Below are 16,025 nucleotides of genomic sequence, written 5' to 3'. Positions count from 1 at the left end.
CCTGCCTCACCAGCCAAAAGTTTTCCAGTTACTGGGTTTGCTCCCATGGTTTCCAGTCCACTGCACAAATGCTTTAGCATTTTCCTGAATATAAAACTCATTTTACAGGCACTGTGGAGGTTTTACAAATATGCAACTCTGTGGATTAAAAATCATTGCAAAAATGGTTAAGAGACATACCAAAACCAGTGGGAAAACTTTTTTTTGTGGTCACTGGGACACACTGTGTCCCACTGATCTCCACTTCTTTCAGTACATATGTGATAACAGATTCATGCAACGATTAGTAAAAATCACTTCCTCATTTGCTGTTGTTTTCATTTCTACAGCTGTTTCTTTGCCTGAAATCAGGCAAATCATCATGAAAATGTTGGTGCTCACTAAACAACCCATGCTGCTCCAGAGACCGCGCCTTATTATCTGCTGCTGTCATTCTGCAGTTGCAGGGAGTTTACAAGTTCAAATGATCACAGCTAACAAGCATCATTTCCCCTACTGTGCAAATCTTATAACACCTTCTGAGAAAAATAGTTGCATATCTAGCAAGTTTCAGATGAGATGTGGTGGGTTTTGCCGCTCAGCATCACTGTCAGTATCACACTGAAGCCCTCAAACAACAAAAATGCACTGCAAGATGCACATTCAGGATTTTTCTTATAACTGCAACGATTTGTGTTTAATATTGCAAGATACAGCTGCCCCACAAGATCCTAAAGTGAACCAGAACTTGGTAGAATAAACTATCAAATAATCTCTTGAAACCACCACAACTGTTGTTCTTGAGTATAAACGGTCTCCTGGGAAAACAACATAAAAAAACAAAAAACCTGGAGTGTCAGTGAGGAGACCTGTACAACTATTTAACTCAGGAGTGCACGGATTCGTTTAGGCCATGTAATACCTACAGTTTTATAGTTTTCCCTCAAAAATATAATCAACAATAACATCTTTGTCATTTCACATGGACAACAAAATTGGATACAACTATATCATTGCAAGGTCAAAAGAGGTTTAAAAGTGTGACTATATAATATGCATAAAAAGTCAAAAAATTATACAAGTCTCTAAAAGTAATTATAAAAATGAAAGTAAAATAAATGGTAAATGGTAAATGGCCTGTATTTATATAGCGCTTTACTAGTCCCTAAGGACCCCAAAGCGCTTTACATATCCAGTCATCCACCCATTCACACACACATTCACACACTGGTGATGGTAAGCTACATTGTAGCCACAGCCACCCTGGGGCGCCCTGTAAAAAACACATTATACCACATATATAACATATTTCATATTCAACAATTCTAAAAACAAACATTTTGTCTCAAGAAATGTGGCCAAATGCACATCACGGACTATAAATGCTTTTTCTCTAGAAGGGTGTTTTCTTTTTCATTTTTCCCAGATTCATGGCCATGTGTGTGCTTTGCTGCTCCTGCCCGCACTACTTTATTGAAACTCAGCCTTCCCAACTAATTAACATGACATTTGCCATATTGGAAAAATTGCCCCTTTAAGATTATGTTTAATAATGTTACACAAAGGAGAAACAACACTGGGGAATGTAATAATAACCCTGTCACACACCACCTGACGTCTTTATACCACACAGTCGGAGGAATGCAGGAAGGCTGCACAAATTACTCGTGCACTGACGTCACAGGAGAGCCATTACAAGGACTAATTATGAAATCAATAACCCAGGAGCATAGGTTTGTGCTTCGAAAGTGTTCTTTTATGGCACCCAATTTGAGGCCGTGCTGCTTACGTCCTTGCAGGATCTGCAATTGCTTTGGAGTCATTGTGATTGTGCGTCTACTGCTTCACTGATTGCAATAGTGAGATCGAGTTACATGCTGAGTCAGTCTTGTATTACGCCTGTGATGTATGCTGTTTGAGTTGCATCGTGACATCAGCGGCGATCACAGAAAAACAGTTTTGGAAAGAGTGAAATAAAAAAAGGTATTTGAAGGAATATTTTAATGTTCTGAGAAATCCACTAATATACTTCACAAGACAGGTGAAAATATCAATACTAGAGTGATTTAGCAGCAGGGAATTCAGGCTAAAAGCCTTTGAAAGTTACCTCAGAAAAAAGAAACAGATGGACAGATGAACTGATGGGCATGTTTGAATTTATTTCTAAATTGGGTGTTATAACTCACATATTTCGCAGTACCATACGTAACTTAATTCTGGGGTTTCTCCCATTTTAATGAGAAACAGATTAAATTTTTAAAAATTTGTTTGAGTACACAAACAGGCTTCTAGCAATCTAATCCTTGAACATTAAAAGGCACAGAACAGAAGTCTCATATTAAACTAAATGTTGCACGCAGTTTAGTGATGAATATGTTTTCAGTGCTGGGCTAGAGGTATTCAGTGTAATATTTTAGTCAAATAAATGGATCCCTCCAGTCATAAAAGGTAGGTGAAGCTTCCTGCTTTGAAAAGTGAGCCAGTCTAGAATTGCCTTAAACTGCATTTCTACTGCCCAGCAGAGGATTTGCAAAAAATACGTTAGATTGTGTTGCAGTCTATTAGAAATTCTCCCTTCTGCTTACTTATTTGTGACTTCAGCAAACATTTCCACGATGATCTGATTCTCTAGTTTCAAGTCTTACTTTTTTTCATTTGAATATTATAGTCACATTTATAGCCATAAAGGAGGAGACACAGAGTATGTTTTATGGTGCGCCTGCCTTGTGATTGACAATTTACTACACATGCCTTCAGAGTCGTCAGTTTCTCAAACTGATTTAGCCCTCGCTCAAAGTTTGAGGTTCAAAAGAATAAGCTGTGATAAAAATGCTTTGCTCTCAGAATTCACACCCTTTGCATGTCTGACATGTGCTTTGTACTCTCTGTAAAGCAGGGCAAAAAAGCTGTGTGACACACAAGTAGGGCGTCTGTTTGCCAGTTTGTCTTAGTGCTTATGTTACCGGCACCAGACCTAGGGGAATCTGGACCGGCAGCAAGCGGCACACAGGCTAGAGAGCACTGCGTAGCCAAATATGAGCAAACTGTGGATTAATAGAGAGGACACCGAAGTTAGCGTCTTGCTCAGGCCGGAGCTCATTTATTTCTCTACATATACACAATACAAATCACACTAGACCATGCATTCTTCCCATAAAATAACAGAGTTCATAAACAAAAATGAAGTTACAAAAAGCATTCTCTCAAAAGCAAAATAAATACAAACTAATTCAAAATGACTTTACATACTCACAACTTAAACAAAACACTCACGGTTAAAGCATAACAACATACCACATTCACACAACCTTTCCCCACATTCGCGCCATATACGCTATTACTTTTGAACATGGCGTCCCTTGAACGCAACACAACATGGCGGCAGACGACTGCAAACGTTGTTTCACCAACAAAAAGCTTTCCCCTTAATACATGTACTCAGTACTGCTTGGCTAACACTAAAACAACCACTACAACACATTTTCGGAAGTCGCAGGTTGCCACTGTCATAGCATATACTTATAGTGCTACGTAGCATTATAGCATTATGCCGATGATACACTAATACTCATTACAACGAAATACCACAAAACAACATCATCACTCTCATCTCAAAATATAGCCGAACAGTTGTTACTCAACTTACATGACATTTAGAACCAGTTCGGTAACATAAAAGTTTGTTTGTCAGTACCTGTGGATTAATAGAGAGGACACCGAAGTTAGCGTCTTGCTCAGGCCGGAGCTCATTTATTTCTGAGCTGCGCATGCGCAGAGCCTATATCTAGTCTCTCTGGTAGTTCCACAGCAGTGCAAGAGCACCATCTACTGGCATAATGAAATATAACCATGGTCTGGCAACACATAACAATGTCAAAATAAGTCACAATAATAAACAAAAAAATAAGGGGGTAATTGGTTTTCTTACAAAAATAAACATGTAGCTTTTTCAACCTGCTACACTCTCCCCTGCTTTAAGAGATGGCTCCGGACATCTGGAACCAAACTAACACACTTCATGGCGTTTGCCCAAAGTCTTTAAAGTCTAATAGTCAAAACTATTACAGTTCCAGGAGTAATGTCAAAAGGTCTTTTGGTCACCAGTCTAACATGTCCATACTGGTGTGGGGTAATAACAGTCAGGAACAGCTGGGTAAAGTGGCATGTGGCAGGGAACATATGCAAGCATCATGTTTGCTCCAGGTCTCCAGAGCTGATATGAAGGCTGTCCCATTTGGCTATATGTAAAAACCTCTCTCGGTTTCACAGCTCTGGTCGACCTCCGTATTGGTGGCACATCCCATTCTGGTGTCTCTGGGGCAGGGTCCCTGTTATCCACACAGCTCTCCGACCCTGTGTCCTCCATAAGATCCTCAGTTGCAGGTTCCTCCTGGGTTTCCACAGTTGGTGATGAAACAACAGGCATTGGGAAATCTGCTGGTTCTGTAGATACAGCTGGTGGGACTGCACTTCCCTGCTGCACTTCCACTGATTCCATTTCGTGTCTTATTGGCTGAAACTCAGGAGCTACAGCTCTCAGTTCACTGTGTGGTCTCGGCTGAGGCCTTTTGGGGTTAACTCTCCTCCACTGATACACAGGTATAGTTCTCAGGCTGTATGTGTACCCTTCCTCTTCATCCGAATGATCAGACTCATGTTCCACTGTTTCACTGGGGTTTGTCTCTCCCAGTCTTTGTGTTTGTCTTTTCTGACGTCCCTGCTGATCTTGCTCTACCGGCAAATCAGTCACAAGCAGCAGGAGGTTTCGATGCAGGACACGAAAGGTTTTGTCTCCTGTTTCTGATTGTACCCTATATACAGGTCCATCTCCAATCTTCTCAACAACTCTGTGAATTTTCTTTTCCCAGTAGGCACGTAGTTTGCCTGGACCACCTCGCTCGGAGAGATTTCTGACAAGCACTCGATCTCCTGGTTGCAGTGCGATGCCTTTGATGTGCTGATCATAATGCTTTTTCCCCTTTGCAGAGGACTTTGCACTGTTTTCTGAAGCAATTTTATAGGCTTCCTGCATGCGTGCAGCCCACTTTTGTGCATACTCCTGTCTGGACTGTGACTCTTTTTCAGGTTTTAAATCAAAAAGCAGATCAACAGGCAAGCGTGGGGCTCTTCCATAAAGGAGGAAGAAAGGTGAATAGCCCGTTGCCTCATGTCTTGTGCAGTTATATGCATGGACTATATGGGGCAAATGATCCTTCCATTCTGCCTTTTTCTCCTCATGAAGAGTCCGTAGCATTTGTAGAAGTGTTCTATTTAGACGCTCAACAGGATTTCCCTGTGGGTGGTAGGGGGTTGTTCGAGAGTGGCCTATTCCTGCCAGCTGTTTGAGTCTTTGGAAAAGGTTGTTCTCAAACTCCCGGCCTTGGTCATGATGCAGCTTTTCAGGGTACCCGAAACGCGGGATAAAGTCAAGAAAGATTTTCTCAGCTGCTGTTTTGCCAGATTTATTCTTAGTCGGGTAAGCTTGGGCAAAACGGGTAAAGTGATCTACCAAGACTAAAATGTACTCAAAGCCACCTTTACTTAGTTCTAGATGTAAATAGTCAACCGAAATGAGTTCAAAGGGGGCACTGGTTGTTATCGAGCCCATTGGTGCTCTCTCTGGGACATTTGGCCGTTTCTGTTTGATACAAGGGCACTGGCGAATGACATAGTCCTCAATGTCACGCTGCATAAAAGGCCAGTAAAACCTCTCCCTTGCTAACTGAATGACTTTGTCAGCACCAACATGTCCCATATCATCATGCAGGTGTTTCAGTACAGTTTGCTTCAGCTTACTGGGTAGAATCAGCTGTTTTCTTTGTCCAGTCTGTCTGTACAGTATTCCTTCCTCAAGTACAAGTCTGTTCCATTCATGTACTAGCCTACGTGTCTCTTGTCCTAGCTGTCTCTTATCTTTACTATTAGGACTCCATCTACTCCTTTTCAAATTTATCACCTCACAGATAGGGGGGTCCTCCCTCTGCGCAGCCCTGATGTTTTCTGGGGTGATGACAGGGGCACCTTCAGGGGGTGTGTCATCAACACAGTGCAGTGCAGCCACCCATGGTACATCACCGTCTCTCATGGCTTTGTCTCCTTGCCAGATTGCAGAAACCACTTCTGGGGACAGTGTCTCAGTATACTCCATGAGGTGTTCCTGGAGTGGCAATGGATAGCGGGAGAGCGTGTCAGCGTCTGTGTTGGACTTGCCTGGTCTATACTTTACAGTGAAATGGAAGTCAGCTAATTCGCCCACCCACCGATGTCCCACAGCGTTTAACTTTGCTGTGCTCAAGATGTATGTGAGGGGATTATTATCTGTGTACACTGTGAAAGTGGGTGCATAGTAGAGGTAATCCCTAAATTTATCACAAATTGCCCACTTCAGGGCAAGGAATTCAAGCTTGCCAGAATGGAGATGGTAATTTTTCTCAGCAGGCGTGAGTGTCCTGGAACCATAAGCAATGACACAGAGCTTTTCCCCCTGTTGCTGATAAAGCACAGCCCCCAGGCCTTCATTTGATGCATCTGTGTGTAGCACAAAGGGCAAACTGAAATCTGGGTAAGCCAGGACAGGTGGACTGGTTAACATATCCACCAGACGTGACACCACAGTACGATGTTCTGCGGTCCATTGCACTGGTGTTTTGGAAGGAAGCTGACCACCATTTGTGCGCTTTAACTTGATTTTGGCTCTAGTTGAGCTACATTGCAGGCTAGGATCACTGGGACTCTCAATAAGCTTAAACAGTGGTCTCGCTATTCTAGAAAAGTCCTGAATGAATGTCCTGTAATAACCTAGAAACCCTAGGAGTGCTCTGACCTCTCCCACGTTCTTTGGCTCTCGGTCTCTCAAATGTTCCACTGCTTCGAGATCTTTTGGGTCTATCTGGACACCTTCACTGGTCACCAAGCGCCCAACATACCTGACCTGACGCTTAAACAGTTCACATTTTTTGGGACGTAGCTTCACACCATGCTCTCGCAGGCGGCAAAGCACATGCCTCAGATCATCAACATGGTCATGAAAAGTCTTGGAAAAGCAAAGCACATCATCTAAATATGGTGAGCAGCACTCATCCCTCAGACCATCAAGGACCCCCTCCATGCATCTCTGAAATGCTGCTGGGGCGCTGGTAAGGCCAAATGGGAGGCGGATCCACTCGTACAACCCCCACGGCGTGCTGAATGCTGTCAGGTGTCTTGAGCTTTCATCAACAAAGCCCTGGTGGTACGCACTACCCTGGTCGAGTATTGAAAACCATGAATAGCCCCCCAAATTATCCAGCAGGTCTTGGATGCGTGGTAGTGGGTGGCGGTCAGCAATGGTTTTACGGTTAAGGCCCCGAAAGTCAATACACAAGCGTAAGCTTTTGTCTTTCTTTCGGACACACACCACCGGAGATGAGTAGGGTGATGTGGACTTTCTGATCCAGCCGTTGTCCAGCAAATTCTGAACATATTCTTTTACCTCTTTATACAAAGGTTTGGGGACCGAATTGTAGGATGTCTGGACAGGCGTATCGTCTTTCAGATTAATTTTCAACTGCAAGCTTGGGATGCAACCAATGTCAGAGTCACTTTGGGCAAAAACATCTGACTGTTCATACAACATATCTCTAACTACCTTTTGTTCATCCTCTGTCAGGTAGGACAAATCAACAGGTGGATGCCATCTCTGACCTTCATTGACTTCTGTCTGGTGCTTTTCGTTACCTAGCTGAACTGAACACACTTTTACATTTGTATGGGCTGATGACCCTGCGTCAGCGGAGAGATACTTGACAGGTTTTACTTCAGTCACCTCTTCCAATGTACCTAAGACTGTTCTTTTGGAGAGAAAAATGTCATGTTTGGTAGGATTCTGAATGGGAATCTTAACAATTTTTGTCAACCCACTGGGGACATCTACCAAAGCTGGGAACAACTCCAAACCCTCGGGGCAGCTGTTCTCTAGATTTGGTTGGAAGAGTCGTGGGCCACCTCTTGGCCATTCTCTGACTCTACACTTTACTTCACAAATCTGTCCTGCAGGAATCATTACACCTTTTTTTCCTGTTCTCACACTACACTCAGGATCTATTTCATCAGGGGTGGGCATCTGAAGTGCTGAAACTAGAGCATCTACTGCACTGCTGCTGACACTTAATGCTTCTTTGAGGAGCGCAGACAGGTCAGCCCCACCTCTCTGTTCTTTATTGGTTTTTAGGATTTCAGCTATTACGTTGCTGCCTAAAATAGGACAGTTAAGGTTGTGCTGACTGATAAGCACTGGCACTTGTATGGCGACATGCCCATAGTTCACACTCTGAATTTGAAGTTCCGTGTCTGCCCAACCATCAAATGGAACGTCTGTACCATTAGCTGCCGCTATTTCCAGAGGCTGGTCTGAAAGGAGGGACTCAAGTGGCTTGATCTTAATGTGGGGGATGTTTTTCTCTATCCATGCTCTTGACACCATGGTCACTTGGGCCCCTGAATCAAGCAGCATCTTAAGTGGTACTCCATTGATGGCACATGAGACCATACATCTGTTCCCAATAAGCTGTGCAGTGGGTTTCACTGGTGGTGCAGGACTGGGTGCATTTGATCTCACCACACTTGAAGTCTTAGTAAAACTGGTGTGTGCTGGGGACTCCTCGGCTTGTTCGGTCACTGGCAGCCCCTCTCCAGTGACCTCACCCCGTTTCCCGACACCTTACGCCGCAGGCAGCCAATAGCCCGGTGTCCTGGCTGGCCACACGCAAAACAGTGGGGGCAGCTCACTTTGCCTTGCTGTACACAATCACCACATCTGCCCCAGTTCTCAGCTGGAGGTGTTGGAGGGTGGTTCAGGGGCGAGCAGGAGTCTCCAGATGTCACACTATCAGTCTGGCTCACCACTTTAGTTAACTGTCTGGTCAATGAAGACACTTGGGCAGTCAGTTCTCTAATAGCTGCACGGTTAGCCTGTAGCTCAGTGTCAACCTTCGCTTGCTCAGTCAAGTCAGTGTTAGCAAGCTGAGCGGCACTTATAGTCACAGGTCTAATTTTAGATGCTGTACCCAGTCGCCTCAGTCTCTCAGCTTCCTCACTGGTGGACTTTGTAATCTGTTCAAGCAAAAAGTCGTCACTAACCTGCAAGTCATTAAGAAAAGGTTTGAGGTCTTGTCTCACATAGTTGTTTTTTTCATTGAACCCTTGATAAAGTGTATGAAGAAATGTGCCCTGCACAAGCTTTTTGTCATAGCTAAAGTCTGCACCAGGCTGTCGTGACTCAAATAGTACACGCTGTTTTAACCCTATAATTCTGTACAAAAACTGCTGTGCACTCTCTTTGTCTTGCTGCTTAGCATTACTTAGCTCTTGAAAGAGTTCAGCACTATTCTTGTCTCGAATATGAGAGCGGAGAAGTTTCTTCAAACCATCAACTGTCAAATCATCTTTGTTGGTTAACATTTCCTTGAGAGTACCAGGCTTCATTATCTTTAGCACGGTTCTGATTATTTCACACTCAGTAAACCCTTCTTGTAACCCCTCATCAATTTGTTTGCACAGACTACTGTAGGACATATCCGAGCCAAGATCTGAAATTTGTCCACCATGCAACTTGAATTCTCTGCGTGGAAACAAAGCTGCCACATCACTGAGACTCAAAACTTGGTCATATCCTCTGGACGGACGACTCACCCTGCCAGGGGAAACCCCAGCGACACTAGGCGCCGGTGACACTGAAGCTGGGATGTTGAAGTTCTTGGTGGGCGTATCAGTGTCTCTTAGCACGGATGAGGGAAAGGTAGAGATGTCTCTGTCCTGCGGTAGAATGGGCTGTGTGTGAGAGTCTTTGTTAGGGTGTGATGGTAGAGTGGGGATGTGGTCAGCTGGCATAGCCAGGTGTCTGTCAGGATGTGTGGGGTCAGTGTGGGGTGAAGTAGGGCACTCCTGCTGCTGGTTAGGAATGTCTTCCATCTCAAGCGGCACGGCCAGATGATCTCCAGCCCCTCCGACGTCCGTTGACAGCAGGTCACTCACGATGTCGTCGAGGAGCAAGAGCTGGGCCATACCTTCATCCTCCAATGCTCTCAACTTTTCACCTCTGATGTACTCAACGATCAGGTCATACAGTTCTGGTTCATCTAAGCCATCAAGATTGCGAGTCATACTGCCATCCTCCACTGAAGAAACCACAGTGCGCAGCTGGCTCACACTCAAATCACAAAGTCTTTTCTGGATCTTTACTATCAACAACCGCCGTGGGGTAACAGTGGCCATCTTGACGTTTTGACTGTGACCTGGGCTCCCTGGATGACGCACTCAATGCAGCCTTCCCTGAGACTTTGGACACCAGTTCTGGTCGTTTGGCACACACGTCACCACTAGACGATCCCGGACGAGCCCCCAGTTGTTACCGGCACCAGACCTAGGGGAATCTGGACCGGCAGCAAGCGGCACACAGGCTAGAGAGCACTGCGTAGCCAAATATGAGCAAACTGTGGATTAATAGAGAGGACACCGAAGTTAGCGTCTTGCTCAGGCCGGAGCTCATTTATTTCTCTACATATACACAATACAAATCACACTAGACCATGCATTCTTCCCATAAAATAACAGAGTTCATAAACAAAAATGAAGTTACAAAAAGCATTCTCTCAAAAGCAAAATAAATACAAACTAATTCAAAATGACTTTACATACTCACAACTTAAACAAAACACTCACGGTTAAAGCATAACAACATACCACATTCACACAACCTTTCCCCACATTCGCGCCATATACGCTATTACTTTTGAACATGGCGTCCCTTGAACGCAACACAACATGGCGGCAGACGACTGCAAACGTTGTTTCACCAACAAAAAGCTTTCCCCTTAATACATGTACTCAGTACTGCTTGGCTAACACTAAAACAACCACTACAACACATTTTCGGAAGTCGCAGGTTGCCACTGTCATAGCATATACTTATAGTGCTACGTAGCATTATAGCATTATGCCGATGATACACTAATACTCATTACAACGAAATACCACAAAACAACATCATCACTCTCATCTCAAAATATAGCCGAACAGTTGTTACTCAACTTACATGACATTTAGAACCAGTTCGGTAACATAAAAGTTTGTTTGTCAGTACCTGTGGATTAATAGAGAGGACACCGAAGTTAGCGTCTTGCTCAGGCCGGAGCTCATTTATTTCTGAGCTGCGCATGCGCAGAGCCTATAGCTAGTCTCTCTGGTAGTTCCACAGCAGTGCAAGAGCACCATCTACTGGCATAATGAAATATAACCATGGTCTGGCAACACATAACAATGTCAAAATAAGTCACAATAATAAACAAAAAAATAAGGGGGTAATTGGTTTTCTTACAAAAATAAACATGTAGCTTTTTCAACCTGCTACACTTACAAACTTAGAACTGGGTATTTTGTAAAATTTCTGTCATCTGTAATCAAAAGGATAAAAGGAAGTTGTTCCTCCCCACCATCACTGAGGGCTTGCTCATGTGGGACTGTTGGATTTGCTCTCTAATCTTTACGACCCAGAGTGCCTTGAAACGACTGTTATGCACTGCACTCAATATACACTCCTTCTTTCAGTTGCTCCCAGCTATAAGGGGTTGCCACATTTGATCATCTACCTCCATCTGAACCTATAGATTCCTCTTCAGTCACACCAAACCTCTGCATGTTACTACATCCATGAACCTTCTCTTCAATCTTTCACTTTTCCTTCTTCCTGGCAGCTTAATATGCAAGGCCCTTTGTCCAGCATATCCACTATCCCTCCTGTCCAAATGCCCAAACCATCTCAGCGAAGCCTCTAACTTTGTCTCCATAACGCTCGACCTGAGCTGTCCCTCCGATATATCCATTTCGACTCCTGCCCATCTTTTTTGTCAGTGCCTCCCAGACATACATCATAGCATCATCTTGTAAACCTTCTTTTTCACTCTTGCTCCTGTCCTCCCACCAAAAATCACCCCTGACACTCATCTCCACCCACTCCACCCTGTCAGCACTTTCTTCTATACCTGCCTTGTGCATAGTCTGTTGCTTTTGATGTTTGAACTCAGGTTCTTAAACTCATTTACCTTCACAATCTCTACCCATGCATGCGGAGCTTTTCACATGTCTCTGTCATTTATTTTCTTTCTAGTGCATACCTCCACCTCTCCAGGGACTCTTCCACCCACTCCAACTCTCACTACAGATTGTCATCTGCAAACATCATAGTCTGTTAAGACCTGCCTGACCTCACCTGTCAACCTGTCCATCCCATCACCACCACTGCAAACAAAAAAGGGGCTCAGAATCGATCGCTAAAGTAATCCCACCGCCATCTTGAGCCCATCTGTCACTCCTACCACACACCTCACTACTGTGTGGCTGTCCCCATGCAATCACTAAACACTACACTACAATATACACTCACTAACAGTTTATTAGGTACACCCGTTCAACTGCTTCCTTTAAATGGAAATATAATCAAGATGACCTGTTGAAGTTCAAACTGAGCATCAGAATCAGTGGGAAAAAAGAATTTAAGTAACTCGGAGGTTGTTGGTTAGAGGAGAAATGCCAGACTGTTTGGGCTCATGGAAAGCTCAAATATAGATAAATCTCTAAATGCAAAACATTTTCAACATTTAAGAAGATGAGCTACAGCAGCAGAAGACCACGCTGGGTGCAAATCCTGTTAGCTAAGTGTCACGGTACTGGGTGTAATTGTAGTTTAAGTTATATTCTTGGATTTGTTGTTTTTCATTGTTTTGGTTCTCTTTATTGTTTTCTGCTTGTGTTATATTTAATCTCCCTGGTCTTTATTTTTCTGTCACGGTGCCTTCCCTGTGTTCCACAGTTAGTTACTCTTGTCTCCGTATTTCTGGTTCCCTAGTCTGTCATGGCTCCATGTCACAGTGTCAAGTCCACGTCTTTGTGCATGTTTCTTGTTTCCTGTTTTACTCTGACAGTCTCGCATCCCATGCTCAGTGTTTTCAGTTTTGCTTCCTCCCTGTTTTTTTAATTCCCTCGTTACTCCCTTGTGTATTTAATCCCTGTGTTTTCCTCTGTCTGTTGTTGTGTTGTCACCCCACATTGCTGTGTGTTTCTCTGTGCTCCTAGTTTCCCTTGTTGTTTCTTGTCTGCTCCTAGTTTCTAGTTTCCTTGTTTCCTAAGTTGTTAGTTTCCTAGTTTCTAGTGTTTTAGGTTCTCTTTCCTTTTCAACTGTTTGTATTACCTGAATTTTGTTACAGCATTAAAGCTGGCTTCCTGAGTTCACTCCTTTGTTGTTCGTGAGTCCTGCATTTGGATCCTTCATCCTGTCTGTCACACAGCACTAAATGTGACACTGAGAACAGAAAGATAAGGTTACAGTACACATGGGCTCACATTTCCAGCACCTTGTTGAATCTGTGCAAAAAAGAATTAAGGCAGCTCTCCAAAACAGCAATAGGAAGGTGTAACTAAACAAAGAACATGTATAAATACAATTTAATAGAATGGAAAGAAGAAAATGCTCATTGTATACTATTACACTTCTACTTTGGGTCTTGGTATTGTTTTATTTTACTTCCAGCACATTTACGCCATGCTACACTGCATCTCCTGACTGCATTGGTAACAAACAAGGGTAACACTATGTAATATGACCTGGAATCTAACATTGGGCAAACATTTTTATAGCTGATTTCCTTTTTTCTGTCTACTTTAATTGGCTTCTGGTAGTATAGCTTATCAATCATTTTTGAAAACCTTTTTCTTAAAGAAGCATGTTAGGGAGAGTTTACCGTCAATCAAATTGAGTCTGCTGCATTTCTCACGTCTTTCCTTTTATGTTTCCTACCTCTGATTATTAACATTGACCAAGATTTAAAGATCATGTGAACTTTCTGCAGAGGTAGAATATTCCAGTCATGTTATTTGTTCGTCTTCTAAAGGCATTTTATATTTAGCTCTTAGAAAACACTAGGGGGCAACCGGAAAGTAATGCACTGCAATTATCATCAAACTCACCGCTATTTGCAGGAACAGCAGAGGTGTACTTGTCATTATACCTGTGGCTCTCCGAGTTCAGTCTGATGCAGCATTTTTAGCTCTTTGATGTCTCAGTGAAAGGCATGACTAATGTAATGACCCAGCAGAAGCACAGTGGAGAAAGTTTTATGAAACAGAAAGAAACAAGGCTCTATCAGAAGGAAGAAAACATCCCTATTTACCCCTTAAGCATTTTGGTGGACGGTGAAGAGGCAATCAGTCCAACATCCATTTGTTTCCCAGTTTTCTATTACCTAGGGAATGGAGAAACAAGGCACGAGAGAGCAATCACTTAGGCACATATGCACACACACACACAATCGAACACACACAAGCAGTCATGAAAGAAACTGGGCCAAGACAAACAAATACACATAGAAGGCTGAGGGCATTTCATTTAAGTAGACAGTGTTTGAGGATGAGATAAGGCTTTTTTTTTGTCTATTTGATGATCTACAGAGAGTGGCAGGTAGATAAAAGGGGCAGTGGAGTGTGTGGATTTGGCCGGCATGTGAGTGGGTTGGCACATGACACAGGAGCCAGTTTATGGATATAAGCCAGCCATGGCCACAGTACCTGAATAAACAAGGATGCACAAAAACAAACAGGCTGGACCTCTGCAGCCTATTAGAGAGGACACTCCAGGGGTACAGATTTATTTTCGGCATCACTACACTGATGATCAAATTTCAGCATCAGTACCTGATGACTGATTTTTATTCATTTATCTCATTAAAGAAAAAACCCCACAAACACTACACACAACTAGAGAAAACAAATGCATGGATTTGTGAGTACAGGTGTAACGTGAAGTTTATTCATGCATTTTATCTGAATATATTAAATGGAATGCATAAATTAGTAACACTCTCAGTAGAAAGATGTAAAAGTATCCCTTAAATAATTAGAGCACTTCAGTTGCTGGATGTAATTGATGAAATCTTAAAAATATTTAATTATATTTTTAAGTGGTCAGTTTAGGCTGTTTTTCCCTTTTTAAACTCGCTGACATTTTAATCAACTGCATGAAAAGGTGGCCTTGATCTAATGAGGTCTAATTGTTAAGCTAACAATGAAGCAAACATCATTTGATTATGTTGTGCTCTGCAAGTACTGCCTTAACTGGATTATAATACATAATAACATTTTATTATTAAAAAGAGAGGCATGACTACAATTTTTGACTCGTTGTTGTTGTTGACATGTACAGTCGACATCAGAGTGCTTGTCTTTTTTATTTTTCTAGTAAAATCAAAATATGATGACCCTCTGAAAGTTAGGTAATGCATGCAAAAGCCAGATAGGGTCAGACATGATATGCAATGACTTCCCCCCCCCCCCCCATGCATCTTTAGTATTTGTTGAGCCAAATCCATAGCTTAGATGTCTGAAATATTTGGCATGAAAAGAGACATTTAAATTTTTTTTAAATAAAATCCATATGGAGGTGCAAGGCATAAATCAGGCTATCAACATTACCATCAGTCTCACTGATGCCACCTCTGGAATAAATGGAGATATGACGGTGATTTCCCTTTTACAGCTTCTTCCATAGCTTGGACAAAGTGGCTTGATTAAGGGAGTAATCAAAACATTCTACCTAGCCACCAAAAACCCCTCCAAAATATCAGAAAAATTGATAACTGAATCGAAATCTTTAAATTACCGCTATCATTCAAAGAAATCCATAACAGTCTGTCTTCATAACAGTCCGACATGTGCAATAAAAGTCAAAGATGAAACACATTGCACTGAAACAGAACTAGAGACTCATTGCCTGAAGATTTTTTAAGCATAATGCTGGCTCGTATTGATTTTTTTGGGGGTTGCTTTGTTTTTCTTTTAGGATGCAGTGGGCTGGAGAGGTCTGTGGGTTGGTTGCAGCCCTCAGGATGTATTTTGTATTTGTGCATTATATAGCAAAAGTCAGACGCCTACCTCAACAGAGTCCTTTTGATGTGGAGTAGTAGCAACTGTACTCCAAGCCTCTCCTGATGACTGAGCTCCTCACACTAAGTCCAAGGATG

The 16,025-nt window shown here is 42.8% G+C and overlaps 1 protein-coding gene across 3 annotated transcripts; it reads right to left on the bottom strand.

Annotated features, from left to right (window-relative positions):
- Positions 1-2,967: 2,967 nt before the first annotated feature.
- On the bottom strand, positions 2,968-11,346 carry LOC308407078 (uncharacterized protein). 3 transcript variants are annotated; one of them, XM_080898498.1, is made up of 3 exons: positions 11,051-11,346; positions 9,649-10,448; positions 2,968-6,136 (listed from the first exon to the last, which is right to left on the bottom strand). In XM_080898498.1, the coding sequence occupies exons 2-3, from the start codon at positions 10,228-10,230 to the stop codon at positions 4,085-4,087; spliced, it is 2,634 nt and encodes an 877-aa protein (XP_080754624.1). In that variant the 5' UTR covers positions 10,231-10,448; positions 11,051-11,346; the 3' UTR covers positions 2,968-4,084. The 3 variants fall into 3 exon arrangements, with proteins under 3 accessions (XP_080754624.1, XP_080754625.1, XP_080754623.1); XM_080898499.1 differs by having other exon boundaries at positions 11,099-11,346; XM_080898497.1 differs by having other exon boundaries at positions 9,649-11,346.
- Between the last annotated feature and the right edge of the window lie 4,679 nt (positions 11,347-16,025).

This window comes from Rhamphochromis sp. 'chilingali', assembly GCF_963969265.1.
Source record: "Rhamphochromis sp. 'chilingali' genome assembly, chromosome: 12".
NCBI classification, from domain to species: domain Eukaryota; kingdom Metazoa; phylum Chordata; class Actinopteri; order Cichliformes; family Cichlidae; genus Rhamphochromis; species Rhamphochromis sp. 'chilingali'.
This window is presented reverse-complemented; position numbering and strand designations above follow the sequence as displayed.